Genomic DNA, 15,833 nt, shown 5'->3' with positions numbered 1-15,833 from the left:
TCTTCGGGGCGACATTGTCCCCCAAAGATAAAAGTACTGCTTATCGGTGACGAAATACGAACCTTTCATTTCCTATATCTCCCTCCTCCTCTCCCACCACCTTCTCTCTCTCTGCTAGTCATTTCATCTAAACTTGGCCGAAATCATGTTCACCCATGCTGCTTTCCCTTGGTTTGTAGTTCTCCAGTATTGTTGAATTACGTTTTTCACGATTTAATTTTTTTCTTGTTAATACATTTCATTAAATTCTCTATTCTGTGTCGGCTTGTATGAAGTTTTCACCGAATGAGTAAATTTATTCAGGGGTATACACCTATCCCTGACTCATTCTATATACCTTCATCATCCACCCAACGCCCGGTTGTTGTCCCTTACAAAGGATTACAAAGGAGCATGCCGACAAAGACCTTTTGGTCCATAACTAGGTCGGATGCGAAAAAATTATAATAATCAATAAATAAAGATTATAACATTATAAATAATAATAAATAGAATAAATAGGTAAAATTAATAAACAAACAGGTAAATAGTAAATAAATATAATTTGACATATAATAATCAATCAAATAGTAAACAAAGTCAAATAAAAATAAATATGTATATATATATAAAACAAATGGTAGGCATTACATCTTGCTTAGGTGTTTAAACGAATCTTTAAAGCTTCGAACTGAATTACATTCCACTGCCTTTACAGGAAGTTTATTCCATTCATTAATTACACGGTTGGCGAAGTTGCTCCTAGCCACTTTCAAATTAAATCTATTTCCTTTTGGATGATGTGTCACCCCTGTCTACCACCCTCTGCTTGGGTCAGAAGTAATGCATCAAGAAACACAACCTCCACAGCAGCGCCTGACAGCCTATGCTGGTTTACTCCTGCGTCATTTGAACTTTTAAAGCTGTTCCTTTGAATTTTGATTAAAAATGACTGAAATCTGGCAATTGCCATAGAATTATATAACACAACATGAAGAAAAGTTGAGGTGACTCAGGTCCTAAGACTGTATTTCACAATTTGTTTACTTTTAGTTTTATGTATCCTATTCATGCCAATTTGTTGGAAGAAGAATTGGAACAGTAACAGATGAATGATTGTGATATCCAAAACAATGATATTCAGTCACTTCATTCTTGAAACAAGAAACTAATACATCATCATAGCCTGACCTCCTGTTGCACACATGTAAAAGTTGACTATATTTAAGCTAAATCGGCGACCCCCCCATGCAGAAAAGATGGGGAGAGCAGCCCGAAGGGATTTCTCCCCGTCTTCTCTTTTTCTGCATGGGGGGACGGAGAGAGGGGGTTGCCGATTTTATGAAACAGCCTTGCTGTGGATGTGCTGTGTTTTACGACACTGCTTCTGACCCAGGGCAGTGGACAGGATGCAGGGATGACCCGTCATCCTGGTGCCAAGATAGGAGGGAGGGTAGAGGGGAGTGGAGTGTATTAGTGATGGAATGGGTGGGAATGCCTTGTTTTTTGACAACCCTCCTTGTAAGGGGGAAAAAAGCCTTTGGTAAATGTATGTATATTTAAGATTGTGCCACCTGGTCATGACTTGTGCAATATGAATTACTCAAATGACAGGTTTTAATATTTCAAGTATATACCTTGTGAGCAAGAAGTCTTTCAGCCGACATAACCCACCCCCTATCTAAAAGTTGCATTCATATGCCTCCCTGGGGGGTGCATGTATCAATGTGAGAACCACCAGGCTGCATGATATACTTCATATGAAAATGGGCACAGCCTTCTCATGTAGGGCCAGGATAATTTTGTATGTCCTCATCTGTATTCTCTCCGGTTGTTGTTTTTGTGTTAGAGTGAGCGAGAAGGATCACAATGGGTAAATGTAGATGAGCATGGGTGTAGACTCCACATAGCTCTTCCACTGGCGTCCCTAGTGACCTGAGCATATGCAATATGCAGTTTATATGAGGCTGTCCTTACTGCGTGTGTGTGATTCACCATTGTCTTGGATCATGATTGACAGTTACTAACCTCCCGGATAAGAGCTCAGAGCTCATATGACCAATCTGTGGGTAATACTGTGACCTTACATGTACACACATCCCAAACTCCCTACCCACAAGAGTTGGAGTAACAACCTGCAGTGCAGTGATACTGAAATTATTTCAGCCCTAGGTGGGATTCAAACCTGGACCACCATAGTAGCAGGCGAGGCACTGCACCATGAGGTTGTCTAGAGGCACAGTATACACATTCTGTTAGCGAAGTCAGCGCGTGATTACGCCACAAACTGGGACTGGGTGAGAAGTCCAACTGCAGTGAATGCTGCTGCCCCCTCCCCCCTACGCAGTTGCCATGTCTCGTCTTAATATAATTTCATATACCGTACATCAGTTCTGTTGATTTGTATGAATGACGCTACACTGTCTCTTGATCTCACACAATATCTCGTGCTCATGGTTTCACTCTCTCTCGCTTTCTCTTCCTGTCTCACTCTCTCACTTTCTCTGTCCCTCTCTTACTCTATCACTCCATCTCACTCTTCCTCTGACTCACACTCCTTCATATCTCCCCCTCTCTACCTTTATCTCATTTTTCCTGTCTTTTTTTGTTGTGGTTTGAGGGGTTGGCACCAGCCCAGAACTCAACCTTGCAGGTACATCCGAAACAGTTCATACCTGAACACAGATGTCTACAGTATGCCACAGTACTGGCAATACCCTGGAGGAAGGTGAGGTCACCTCAGAAGGGTCAGAGTTGAGTGGTGGTTGCAGGGCATGGCACACAGTAGTTGCCCTTCTTAACCTCTGCGCTATGGCCAGGATTTGAACACCTGCCCATCATGCGGTTACCAGACACACAAACTACATGCGACCCATGGTGGGCCCTCTCTCTTGTCTTCCTCACTTCCTTTCCCTAACATGTTAGGGACATTAGCAGCACTCCTACAGGACAGATGACTGGTAACTCTCCCCTCAAGAATACTGGTCACTTTTAACTTCTGTCCTTCCTTACTGCTGCCCTTTTTAATCTCCCATTAACCCCATCCCACCGATTCCGATTACACCTCTTCGACACGATATTGCCCTAAAGGTTACAAGTGTTGCTTATCATTAATGAAATACAAATCTCTCATCTCTTGTATTTCCCGCTCCTTCCCCTTCCTCTTTCATTCTTTCTCTGCTATTGTCAATTAGTTGAACTTGGCCAAAATCTTGTTCGCCCCTCTTGCTTATCAGTTGGTTTGTGGTTCTCCAGTATTGTTTGAATCGAGTTTTTTTTTTTTTTTTAATATATTTAATTTCATTCTCCATTCTGTGTTGGACACCACAATAGGTATTTTATGTGTAACAGAAAAGACGGGTAAAGTGTTATTTCATGAATTACGGCAAAATCTTTAATGGGAAAAAAAAAAAAAAATCTCCTCTACAGACACATGCCTATTTCAACACATTACATTTGAGTTATATTTTCCGACTTCTACAGTGACCTATCACAAGGTGTCTTGAAAGCTTTCAAGGGCATGAAAATTGTATTTCCTGGGTTTTGTTTACAGAAATAATCTCACTGTGTTCTGAGTCAACACATAATTAAAAGTTTACAGTAGTTCAATGAAATTAACTCATACACCTGTTTACCAAACATATTTAGTCATTATTATGAGATTCAGATATTTTCTTCTTAGGGATAAGCCGTCAATCCTACAGTGTATGCAAACTTTCATAACTTGATTGAATATGCACAGTTAAGCGTGGTTCATACAAGCAATGTTTCAGCACCAAGTTCTCCCTTTTTTCAGCATTTTTTTCCACTTTGCCTGTGTGAACCGTGATTCACATGAGCAGAGCGGGAACTTGGTGATGAAACATTGCTTGTTTGAACCATGCTTCAGGAAGGCAGGCTGTAGAAGGTGAGAAGTCTGCTGAGACATAGGTAGATAGGTAACAAAATAATAACTGATTTCAATGGTAATCAATGAAAGTGAAGTTCTGCTTCACAGCTGTGCATTTGTTTGTTTACCACAAAAATAAAGCCTAAGTGACATGGACTTTCAGGCATCCAGTGTAGTAGTAGAAGGTCATACCAGAGTAGCTTAACTATGACCTTTGCCCTATGTGCTTGGATTTCCAGGGCAAAAAGAAACCAGTCATGCAGTTGATAAATGAGGATAAAGACTCATTAGGAATGACTAATCCTTCTGAAGTTGCCATGCACACATGGTTCAGTGACTTCTGTTGCAACAGTGGCAGTGATTGTTCCAATTGTTGGAAGGGGGGGGTGCAATTAACCGTTATTGTGGTATTAGGTCAAACTGGTTTTGAGTGATGTGTGTGTGTGTGGGGGGGGGCTTGTTTCCTTGTTGATAGCAGGGGGTTATTGGGTCTAGGAGGAGTTCTGCCCCCTCTCATCTTCCGTTGTTTTTGTGTTATGGTCACAGATTGGATAATCTTGGTGGGGGTGCCTCCCCAGCAAGATGAAGGAAAGGCAGGCTATGCTTGGGGCACCCTTTCTATCCTCTTCCAATATGGGATGAGTAACATGGATCCTGAAAAGGGCTGCTGGTTGTGCTGCAGCCCAAACCCCAGAACCAAGCAACCACTGGGTTTCCACCACTTCTGACTAGAGGCCTCCAATGATCACTGTTTCTTTCTTCCACCATTACACACTATTGCTAGTGGACTTTTCTTAGTAAAAGGAAAAATTATGTAATTGTTAGACAGAATAAAGAAATAATGTGACTGAATATTCTGTTACTCATTCAGCCGCTACCTTGCATTTAGTATCACCTTCCTGATGGGAGTTGATCCCAGGGGCACCATGAGGTGGTGAGGTAGTTGTTAACCATCCTCTAAGGGCAGCCTGACTCCCCAACATGCACATACAATAGAATGTTGTAGATCCATTTTAAGAGACACAGGAAAATGAAAGCTTATGGGCAGTGTGCATATATTATGGAATGCTACAGTGACCCATCACAGGCTTTAGGCATAAATAACTGAGCAAATATATGACAAGATGATGAGTAGGATGCAGGTTTCCTCTGAAACCAGCAAGTAGAGATCACATCTAATGTATAGTGTCTGGTATCTGGTGAAGTTACAGGAAGACATGAAGGCTCTACCTGTCAACCTGGGTAAGTAACTTGCCTCTTCCTTAACCTTGAAAAGTATAAGAATACATCAATGCTATGACCTTTGTTTACTTTCTTTAAAATTATAAAGGATTAAATCATTTCCATGGGCATACTTCACACCCTAACTACATAAAACTTACTTTCCTTCACTTAAAAAAAAAAAAATTATGTTTATATATATATATATAATATATATATATATATAAAATATATATATATATATAATATATATATATATATAAAATATATATATATATAAAATATATATATATATATACATACATATATCAGCCCCTTATAAGGGTGAAAAAATAATTTGGTATTAACTACTGAATCAATCATTTTAGGTCTCAAAGCTGCCATTGGAGAAGTTATATACAATAAAAAGCATTTTTCATTTATTTGTATAAAAATAATGATAAAAAAGGACTGCATTCAAGAACATGGCTGCTTGAATACAAAAAAAAAAAAAAATCTTGTCACAACCCTTCACCGCCAAATGAAGGATTGTCAAACTAACTTACATTGGTTTCCTGCCATCAACTTACAAGGGCCTTACACACTATAAGGCCCAAGAGCAATATTTACATTGATTACAAATGTATTTTACCTACTGCTGTCACCCCAATGTTGACAAAGTGAACCTTTAGTGTTTGTGCAACTAAAAGAATGATACTATTATTCTCCTGATGGTCCGGCGTCACCATAATCATCATAGTCGTAATCATAATCTTCTTCTAAGGGTTGGTTCTCACCTAAGTCAACCTAGAAAATAAACCATATTTATTTTTAAGATATCTGAGAAAGAAAAAGAGAATTTTTTTCACTGTTGTGCAATTTCAAGAAAAGACAAGAACTCTACCTGCACTAAACCTGCTGCCAACGCATATCCAAACATTGCAGTCATTGCAACCAGACCCGAGAGCAGAAAGTTCCTCCCTTTATTAGCAAATTCACCATCTTTTGTTTGAGCAACAACTCCTTCTTTGCTTGCTCCTAGATTAGCTGGAAAATTATATTCTTACTCATTTGGGGTTAATGTACATTTACATTCATTCTCCTAGTCTTCATACTTGAGTTTTCCCAGTTGTCAAATGAAAATTTTCATCTGCCAAAGCATAATGCCAATGAAGATTGTATATAAACTAAACATTTTAGTCATATATTGTTTTCTGGCTATCCAACACCTTGAATGTACATCATACAAACTAATTCTATCTAACATTTATGCATACTCTTTACTGCAGTCTGGTTGGTTGTTATGGTCTGTCATTTACTAGCATTTCTATCTTTGTGGACAATCTTGTGCCATCTTTGTATGTTATCTTATCCTTCATGTATTGGTCTATTTAGTCAAGGGTGTTTATAGTTTTTTGGCTATCTCCCTTATAAGGGGGAAAAAGCCTTTGGTATATGTAAATATGTTTATAGTTTTTTGGTTAGGAGTCTTATATTTTGTGGGAAGTTGTGAAGGGATGATAGAGGTTTTACCACCCAAGATTTGGAATAGTGTCATGGTACATATTTATTCCTGAGTGTTATGTAAATTACACATTCTAATGGTGTATGTGGTAGTGTTAGAGCTGAACTTTTTGCTAATAATACTATTCATTTTTACTGTGAACAAAGAAAAGAACTCACACTTTAACTTTCTCTTCTGTGCTGCATGTAAGTCTTGTTATAAGAAGAAAATTAATTACCATGACATCATGTGAGCAAAAATTCTTAATAAAAGTTTTACTGTTCAATTACAGTACCTATGACATTTTTATTCATTACAACATGTTTAGTGCATGAGTGCTAAATAAGGAAGCTGTGGCTGACGTAAAATGTAATAACCTTGTAACATATCCATCCAGAAAGTAGTGAACTGGGGAGTGGATAGGTCTCCCAGCTAACTTCGAGAGAGAGAGAGAGAGAGAGAGAGAGAGAGAGAGAGAGAGAGAGAGAGAGAGAGAGAGAGAGAGAGAGAGAGAGAGAGAGAGAGAGAGAGAGAGAGAGAGAGAGAGAGAGAGAGAGAGAGAGAGAGAGAGAGAGAGAGAGAGAGAGAGAGAGAGAGAGCACCAGATGCATGAGGTATGTTTGTTGAGCAACAAAGGGAAAAGACTGGTGTCTGGAGAGTGGTTATAGATGGATGAAAAATTGCCATGGCTCAAAGAGATTTCTTCTTTTTTACTCTATATTATTCAAGAGTGGATGAAGGGGGAAAGGGAGGTCACCATGTAATGAAGTAATGGGGTGGTACTCTTGCTTGCTACATTGCCTCAGACCCAAAGTGCGGTGGGAGACAGGGATAACCTTTCATTCACAAGAAGCTAAGAGTGGATGAGCAATGAATGATTTTTGAATGGGCATAGGTTGTACATATGCTATGACTTGGCCACTCTCCCTTTATTATAAGGGGGAGAGATTTTTGTTACACATAATGTAATTAATAAGTAAATCAGATTATTTACTTGCTGTGGATGTGCTGTGTCTTGCGACACTACTTCTGACCCAGGGCAGTGGACAGGATGCAGGGATGACCCATCATCCAGGAGGTGCCAAGATAAGAGGGAGGGAGGAGGGTGGAGGGGAATGGAATATGTAGGGAATGGAATGGGTGGGAATGGTGTCTATGCCTTTTTCTTTTTGGCTACCTCCCCATGTAAGGGGGAAAAAGCCGTCGGTAATCAAATCAGAGGCACTCACCCGCTCCACTCTCATCCACCACCCTCGTTTCCCTCTCATCTTAGCTTCTCATGGATGAAGGGTCATCCCTATCTCCTGCCCACTGCCTGGGTCTGAAGCAATGCAGAAAGACACAGCACATCCACAGCAAGGCTACTTCACTTACACAGCAACCATCCCTCTTTGTCTCCTCATGTGGAAACACTTTTATCAGAGTTCATAAAATTACTCTTGATCTCCCTTACTCCTAAGTTAATACATATGGATCTTTTAGTTTCAATATGGTTTTAATCGTAACCTACCTCCAGGGAAATATCTTTGTAAAATTTTTGACACATATCGTGATAAGTTGGGACAAGCTTTAATGTGGTTCTGCAGAACTGGAACTTTAACATCAACCTGGAAAAAATAATGATAACAATAAATAAATCAATCAATAATGATAATAATAAATAAATAAAATGCACTAATTTTTGTTACTTAACATTATTAAAAAAAAAAAAAAAAAAAAAAATTAGTTTTGACAAAAAACAACAACAAAACTTGAAATTAGAACAATTATTACCTTCAACAAGAGAATAAGATAAGAAAAAACCAAGGCATCCAAAGTAGATGGTGTCTTCCCAAAAAAGTATTCCTTGTCACCAAGTCTGTTTGACAAAGCTGTCAAACATTCCTGGGCCTGCTTGTGCAACTGTAATTATACAAAAACAACCCTTATAAACATCCTGACCACTATTTGGATAATGAATAAAATGGTAGAACAAGAGAGCATCAGTAGCTATGGCACCAATTTGTTTCCTAGCCAGACACAGCAAGAAATTATGACAAAAGGAAAGGATCACAATAACCTGAGCTAAAACTACAGTAATACAAACATGCATAAGTGCAAATGGTTGCCTAGTCAATAGAGTACTTACACAGTAAACTCGGCCCAAAATGCCTAGTGTGGTGAGCTACAATTCCCGTCAACATATGCCTTGAATTTATAAATACCCTTTTCTATCAAACCTAGTGTCATCTATTATATATAATTTTGGGATGCTCGTTGGCCGAGTGGGTTAGAGTGGAGCTACTTTGGTTGGAAGTCAGAAGTAGAGGCAGTTTAAGTCCTGCCTAGCAGCAAGCAAGTTTGCAACAAGGGCATACTACATTAAATTCATTGAGCAAATATCCTCTGCAAGGATGCACCAAACAGCCCTCTCTGAGAAGGAAGTTTGTGACATTAAACTGAATCATATACAATTTTCTTTAATGATATTCTAAATCTACTTCATAGCCTCTCTTTTAATGTATCTTTAAAGAAATCTAAACTTTTACTACCATCTCTATATACTTCCTTCCAATTTTGGAATTAGTAGTCTCAATTTTTTTCCTTGCCAATTTTTATCTTATCTATTTTTTTCATACTGCCTGTGAAGGAGAAAAAGACACATAGATTTAAGAGGGCCTTAAATATCTAACTACCTGAATTATATGGTCATATAAGTTATACTCATAATATCCAAATATAAGTAAAATATTAATCACACATGCAAAATATATTCAAGTTTCAGAATAAAACTACAAAAAAATCATATCTTAATACAAAAGGAGTTGCTTTGCTATTTCAGAAATAGGTACAACATGTCTTTAGTATTTTGTTGGCAATAACCAGTGTTTTTCTCCTTGGGGACAACACTTGTTATAGAGATGGTAAAAGAGACTTCATCAGTGCTTTAATCTTTATGTACAATGTTGCACCATCACCAATAGATGTTTTAGGTTTATGGTATTAGTTTTGTTTGTAGGTGGGTATATATGAATGTATATTCTTAAACTATGGGAGTACTAGTGAGTCAAATTAAGAGGTTTATACACTGTGGGGTAATGAAAGGAGCCCTGTCCCCTGTAGAAAAGTGTAGAGGGATGATAGGGGTACTGCTGTTATCTAACCTAAAGTCTGCCCATACATTCAAGGCACAAGATGGTATGTACCTTAAGATTATGTACAAATTATATCACTATTTTTGAAGGTCCTGAGTAGTGTTTGAAGTTAAGGCACACATTATGCATACTTGTAGTCAATTTACTGAAATAATATCGCCTCTATCATGCTGTAGAGACTCACTGTCAGCCATGATAAGTGAAATACACATTGCAATGTTAGTGTGACTGCCACCAATTTTTCCCCCTAAGGCACCCTGCCCTCTTTTGCAACCACAGTACAATGCCCAGGAGTACCACAACTTAAGAGGACATTGCCCAGACAGGACTGAGTGGTAGTTGGAGGAAAGCTTTCAAAGTGACTAAGCATACAGTCATTCTCAGTTACAGCCTCAAACTTGGCATCAACTTCTCAGCCCATAGGACACCAAAAGGTGGTAGTGAGGCAGCAGTTGGTCCTTTCTTTTGAGGAAGTCCTAGTTCCCCTGGGTTGTTAATGAGAACCATAGTGTCATTGTTAAATAGTTGGAGGAAAGTTTTGGCAGTGACTAAGTATACCACCAGTCTCAGCTTTTGCCTCACACACATCATCAACTTCCTTGGAAATGGTTGAACCTAGCGGGATCAACAAAGTGGTGGTGATCTACAACCCTGAAGAATCTGGCCATAGCTACCAAGAGAAAATTGTACATGGAAGACAGAGAAAGTTGGAATCATGCACACAAACACACATACATGTAGAGGCCCTTTTCCCCTTACATGGGAGGTGGCACACTATCTTCATATACATTTCAACCAATTTGTAATCTACATTTATACACTGATTTTTCACTTTCATATTCAGTCAGTCAATCCATTGCCTCAGTACTTTCTTGCAGGAGACCCACAGCCCCTAAGGAACCAACCATGGTCTCCAGTTCAGCCCAGAAGTTGCTCACTTTAATTTCTTTCTATATTCCCAAACAATAAGTACTTTTTTGTTCTGGCCCTGTGCAACAAAACTAAATCACACTCACCTCAGTCTCAACAAGTTCCATGTTATCTGATTCATCAAACAAGCTGTTGATGAGATCTACATTTTTCTTATGGAATGATCCTGGGTACCAGAGTTTGAATGGGAATGGAATATTTTGGAAGAACCAGCCATGGATAACATCATAGTAACTTTTTGGTTCTACCCACCTGAAAAATAATTAACCTTTGCATTACTGATAATTTTATACAAACTGTTATATGTATTTTATAAATATGTATAGGTATGAGTGTAAGTGTGTGTGTATATGTAAATATAAAGATTGTGATATGATTTGGGTTTATATTGCCAAACTCAAAACATACTCTTACCACAAATACATAATTGCAGGGTAAAGCTTTTCTTTAAGGAGGTGTTCATATGCAACAACCTCAGAGCATTGCTTAGGAGATAATTCATAGTCACAGCTATAGTTCTGCAAAAGCAAAAAAGACATATTAAAAGTACACATGATGATAGAATGGTAAGTATATAATGACTAGCTCAACTAAAAATCAGGCAAATTCTTAAAAATGCACATGATGACAGAATGATAAGTATATCATGACTAGCTCAACTAAAAATGAGTCAAATTCTTTAAAAAATAACCCTTATATCATGGGGGCTCTGCTCTGAACTAAATAAATTATCTGGTGTTACACATAACAAAATCTGTGAAAATATTAAGGCAATGGGGTTAAAATGCATATATAATATGAAGCTGTACAGCAAATTATGGTAAAATAACAACAGTGCACATACTCACACACAAAATGTTTTTAACAATCAATTCAGCTCATATCTATGTATATCATGTAACTTCTTATCAGTAATTATCAGTTATATAAAGAGACTGTGGAGGGTGGGTGTCTTTCACTATACTGACAAAGTAAATACATATTTGATCAAAAAAACATATTTCTACTTTCCAAGCTTAGCCCTACTTACCTGTTTCCTAAGGAATGATGTTACCTCACTGAAGTTTGTCAAAGGGCCATCAGTACAACAAAATACAGGCAACTGCCCTTTTGGTGTTCGAAATGGATTTGTCTTTTTCACCACAGACACAGGTGCTCCAGCAAACTTCACATATGCCTATAAGAACAAAAGGAAATGAAAATATATAAGAAATTATTACTTTGGTTTACAGTCAAACCACTACATCATCAAATCTATATAAACTTAACCTATGTGCCCTTGCAGTATGTAACCATAATGAGTAACCTAACACCTTTATTAGGTCTGACTAATTTAATGTTAGGTTACAACTTAACCACTTACTGTACCTAAGAACTTTCCCTTCTAACTTAGCTCCTTGTTGATGAAGGACATTTCCTGACCCCAACCCCACCACCCACACTGCCTGGGTACATTTCTAATATATATTTATTACAATAGGAATAAAATCATACTATTTCAATTGTGTTCTTAACTAGGAATTTAACAAAGATGGATGAAAGATGAGAATATGCTTTGCCTAGGTCAACCTATCTATAATGGGGAAAAAAAACTTTTAGTATATGTGTGGCTGTTCTTAGTCTAACTATAGGATATATTTCTAATATCAATTCATTTGTATTACATTGCATCAAACTCAGTCCTAGTGCTGACTTAGGCAGTGAGTACAACATTAATAAAATCATACTATTACATCGTATTACTGACATTCTTGGTACAGTATTATCTTTTCCAGGGGTCCAACAAGTTGTATTTTTTCTATTTTAGATCAATTTGCCTCATCAATTATACCAACTTTTCCTCAATGAAGATTTTCCACAAATGTATAGTTTTTGAGATATAAATTTTCTTTGGCCACATAAGGCATGCGCATTCCCCTTTGGGTTCTATTCCAGTATCACACAAACACATTTTTTACTCTCTTTCTATTTTACATTTGAAAGATCTAGAATATGACGACGCCTACATAAGCATCATGAACCACAATTGGGTAAACAAGGATGTCGGCATTGGCCTCCTGATTATATCTATTTTGTAGTTATAGCTGACTGACCCCTGGCTTCTAGGAACAGGCTTGATCGCATTTTCTGTGGTTATATTTACTCAAGGTGAAAGAGAATGAGAATAAAATTGGTAACTTTATATCTTATAATTCGTGTATTGTGATTCCTAATTGTACATCAGGCAACCTAATAAGCACACAAGGATTTGAGTCATATTAAAGAGGTTAAGTTAGCTTTGATTAGGTTAGAAGCTACTGGACAATTTCATATTTAATACCTGTTTGTATGATTCTGAAATTTTACTCCTTCTGTCACCTTACACATAAACAATGATGGCAGAAAGACAAGAAAGATGACTGTCATATACTCTTGAAGAAATTGTAGGGATACTTTCTACAATATTTTCAATATTTACCTAGGCTGGACTAAATTTGGTTAGATTATGTTAGTTTGGGTTGAGTTTTTATATATATTTATTCATGCAATTCTGGTGTTATTTCTACCAAAATTCACTCCTTTTCCTACCAACTCTGTCAAGGTAGGGGTGTCCCCCATGGAAAAATTGAAAGAGAGTGATTTGCAGTAGAAATTAATATCAAATCCAATGTGAATTACACTATAAAGAATTTCTACCATGTTCCTGGGTGAATTTCTAATAAATAAAATGGTAATTTTTTAGAAATGCACACCTTTGTTATATAGCAATAGAAAATAGAAAAATGTGCTAAAAGCGATACATACACTAACATAGCTGCCTTGGCTACTTGAGATGCCAGCTTTGTTTTGGTAGATGTGAAGGTCAAAGAAATTAAAGTATGATAAAGTCATCTATTCTAACCTAACCTAACCTGTATTTAGTAATGTGGTATCTGTAATTCTAGTGGTAATCAGGGTTGTTGTCGTCTTCAACCTCCGAATCTATCAAAACAAAGATGTCTAAAGGAGTTGACGCGACTTCATTCATTCATGTATAACTTTTAGCAATGTTTTCTGTTACTGATTTCTGCCAGGAAAAAAGTATATTACATTCATGTATTATTTACAATTTTCTTAATTTTCTAATGCTATATCATGTGGGTGTGCACTTCTAAATAAAGAAAATACCAATAAAACATAAGTGTTATGGAACAAAAAAAGAGGACAGTTGAAAGCAATTTGGCTTATAGTATGTGTTGCTAAATGATGCCAATGGCCTTTACTCCAGGATTGCCTGCTTCTCCACCTCTCCCATTCTAACTATAACTAATTAAATTACCAACACATACTTTTACAGCCAATAAAACAGGTTTCTGGTAATCTATTTAGATGCTTGTCTAGCAGTCATAGCAATTATATTTATACATAATATTATTCTCTAGGCAACTTTTGTTGTCTTGCAATTTAGTCTATATTTGTGTCAAACTACTACATGTATCACAGTCTTATTTCTTATTTGCATTTTTGTATACTTTTGTTACCTCAATAGCAATAAGCCCTTTATTGTTTTGTTTTTCTCTTTTGAGCTATCCTTAGTATATTATTATAATCTTAACTGTGACTCAGTCTATATTCTTTACATTTGTATTGGTAATGGCTTAAATTGCTTGTAAACTTATTGATAAATATTTAGAAGTGCACACCTATGTGATATAGCAATAGGAAATTTATTATTTTGTAAATTATAATACATCAATGTAATAAGTGATTTTCATGTTGGAAATCAATAACAAAAAAGTTCCTAAAACGGATTTCTTAACAAACAAAGTCACAGTGGCTGAATGATACGCCATGTTTGTTTTTATAGATGCTGAGGTCGAAGAAATGAAAGGATGATAAATTCGTCTATTTTAACCTAACCTATATTTAGTAATTCGGTACCTCAAATTCTAAAATTTATCTGGGTCATTGTCATCGATGCTGACAACCTGATTATCATTGTACCTTGGGCAATTAACAGACGACGGCAGAACCGCGTGTTCTCTCAAAAAGTCCAAGGAAACCTTATTATCTTTGTAACAGCACTTATTAACGTCACCTGGAGTTGGAGAACACCCGGTCCATAATGTGAAAGCCATCATCTAATTGACAGTGACTGGACTGGACAGACGATAACATGGCATCTGGACTGTATCCTAATGGCTTCATTCGTTAGTAAGTTTGCATGTAGCAATTTTTTTTTTTTTTTATTTCTATCAAGAAAATCACATTATGTTCAAGTATTATAATTTACAGAATTAATATTTACTTTTCTAATGCTATATTGTATAGGTGTGCACAACTCAAATAATACCAACTTATTTTATACTGAAATAAATCAATTCAAATCAAATATTCTGCCACTGATAATTACCTGGGAGCCGTGGATTTCCTCCATGAGAGACCTGGGGCAACAGATTGAGTGCTAATCTGCCATGTTTAGCAAAAGATCGGTGGGGGAGCAAACCGTGTTACTTGATTATTTGATATGACCAGTAGCCTATACTTCAAAGCGTACCTACCATTATTTTGATCCAACAAGCAAGAATTGCAACCTAAAGTAAGGACTAAGATTATTGTGAAATGACTTGATCTAAAGCTGAATATCCTCAGGTAATGTCCAACAGACAGATGAGATAGGTTATTTTGTTGATTAAATTTAGTCTAGAAAACAGTTGCTGCGCCCCCTAATTGGCGATTTATAAATGTAAATGAATAATGAATGATAAATTACTTGATACATTTCATAGCCAACATTCTATAGACTGTTGATATGCATGGATTCTCATACAGAATGTTGCTAACATGTAAATGTAGGACTGGGCATAAACCGTATGTCTGAATAAAATGTTTTACCTTCGCCCGGCACCCTTGTCGCATGGCACATAAACTGACATACTTACCAACATTTGAAGGCTGGATAAATCCATGGATGGTACACCATATTTTGTATCACCTTCCCACACTTGCAACTCCATGGTGCCACTTTCCGTGGTTTTAGTCTTTTAATTCCACCCTTATTCCATATATCGCATTCGAACGATGCAAGTTAACTCAGCTGACAAGCAGACGATTCTATACCAAGAGAATCATAACAATATATAATATGTTCGGATGGTGATTTCAAAGTTTAATATCATATATGTTATTTAGAATTAATTATTCTAATATTATTAAAACACAATCTGAGGAACATTAT

General features: G+C 37.0%; 1 protein-coding gene and 1 long non-coding RNA gene across 5 annotated transcripts; one reads left to right on the top strand and one right to left on the bottom strand.

The window, feature by feature from the left end:
• Positions 1–102: 102 nt before the first annotated feature.
• On the top strand, positions 103–5,609 carry LOC143040701 (uncharacterized). Its single transcript, XR_012967741.1, has 2 exons — positions 103–171; positions 4,415–5,609. It is a non-coding gene; the product is annotated as an uncharacterized LOC143040701 (long non-coding RNA).
• LOC143040700 (metaxin-1) lies at positions 4,933–15,729 on the bottom strand. Of its 4 annotated transcripts, none has more exons than XR_012967740.1 (10): positions 15,538–15,729; positions 11,667–11,813; positions 11,051–11,154; positions 10,723–10,888; positions 8,346–8,474; positions 8,083–8,179; positions 6,752–6,784; positions 5,973–6,115; positions 5,721–5,875; positions 4,933–5,135 (listed from the first exon to the last, which is right to left on the bottom strand). XR_012967740.1 is itself a non-coding variant. In XM_076212025.1 (10 exons), exons 1-10 carry the CDS (start codon positions 15,576–15,578, stop codon positions 5,789–5,791), a joined length of 978 nt encoding a protein of 325 aa, XP_076068140.1. In that variant the 5' UTR covers positions 15,579–15,710; the 3' UTR covers positions 5,419–5,788. The 4 variants fall into 4 exon arrangements, 3 of the variants coding, with proteins under 3 accessions (XP_076068140.1, XP_076068139.1, XP_076068141.1); XM_076212025.1 differs by lacking the exon at positions 4,933–5,135 and adding an exon at positions 15,009–15,039 and having other exon boundaries at positions 5,419–5,875; positions 15,538–15,710; XM_076212024.1 differs by lacking the exon at positions 4,933–5,135 and having other exon boundaries at positions 5,423–5,875.
• Positions 15,730–15,833: the final 104 nt, after the last annotated feature.

Source organism: Oratosquilla oratoria, chromosome 29 (assembly GCF_046742065.1).
Source record: "Oratosquilla oratoria isolate Oo_2021 chromosome 29, ASM4674206v1, whole genome shotgun sequence".
NCBI classification, from domain to species: Eukaryota; Metazoa; Arthropoda; class Malacostraca; order Stomatopoda; family Squillidae; genus Oratosquilla; species Oratosquilla oratoria.
Note: the sequence above shows the minus strand (reverse complement) of the source record. Positions and strands in the feature narration are given on the sequence as shown.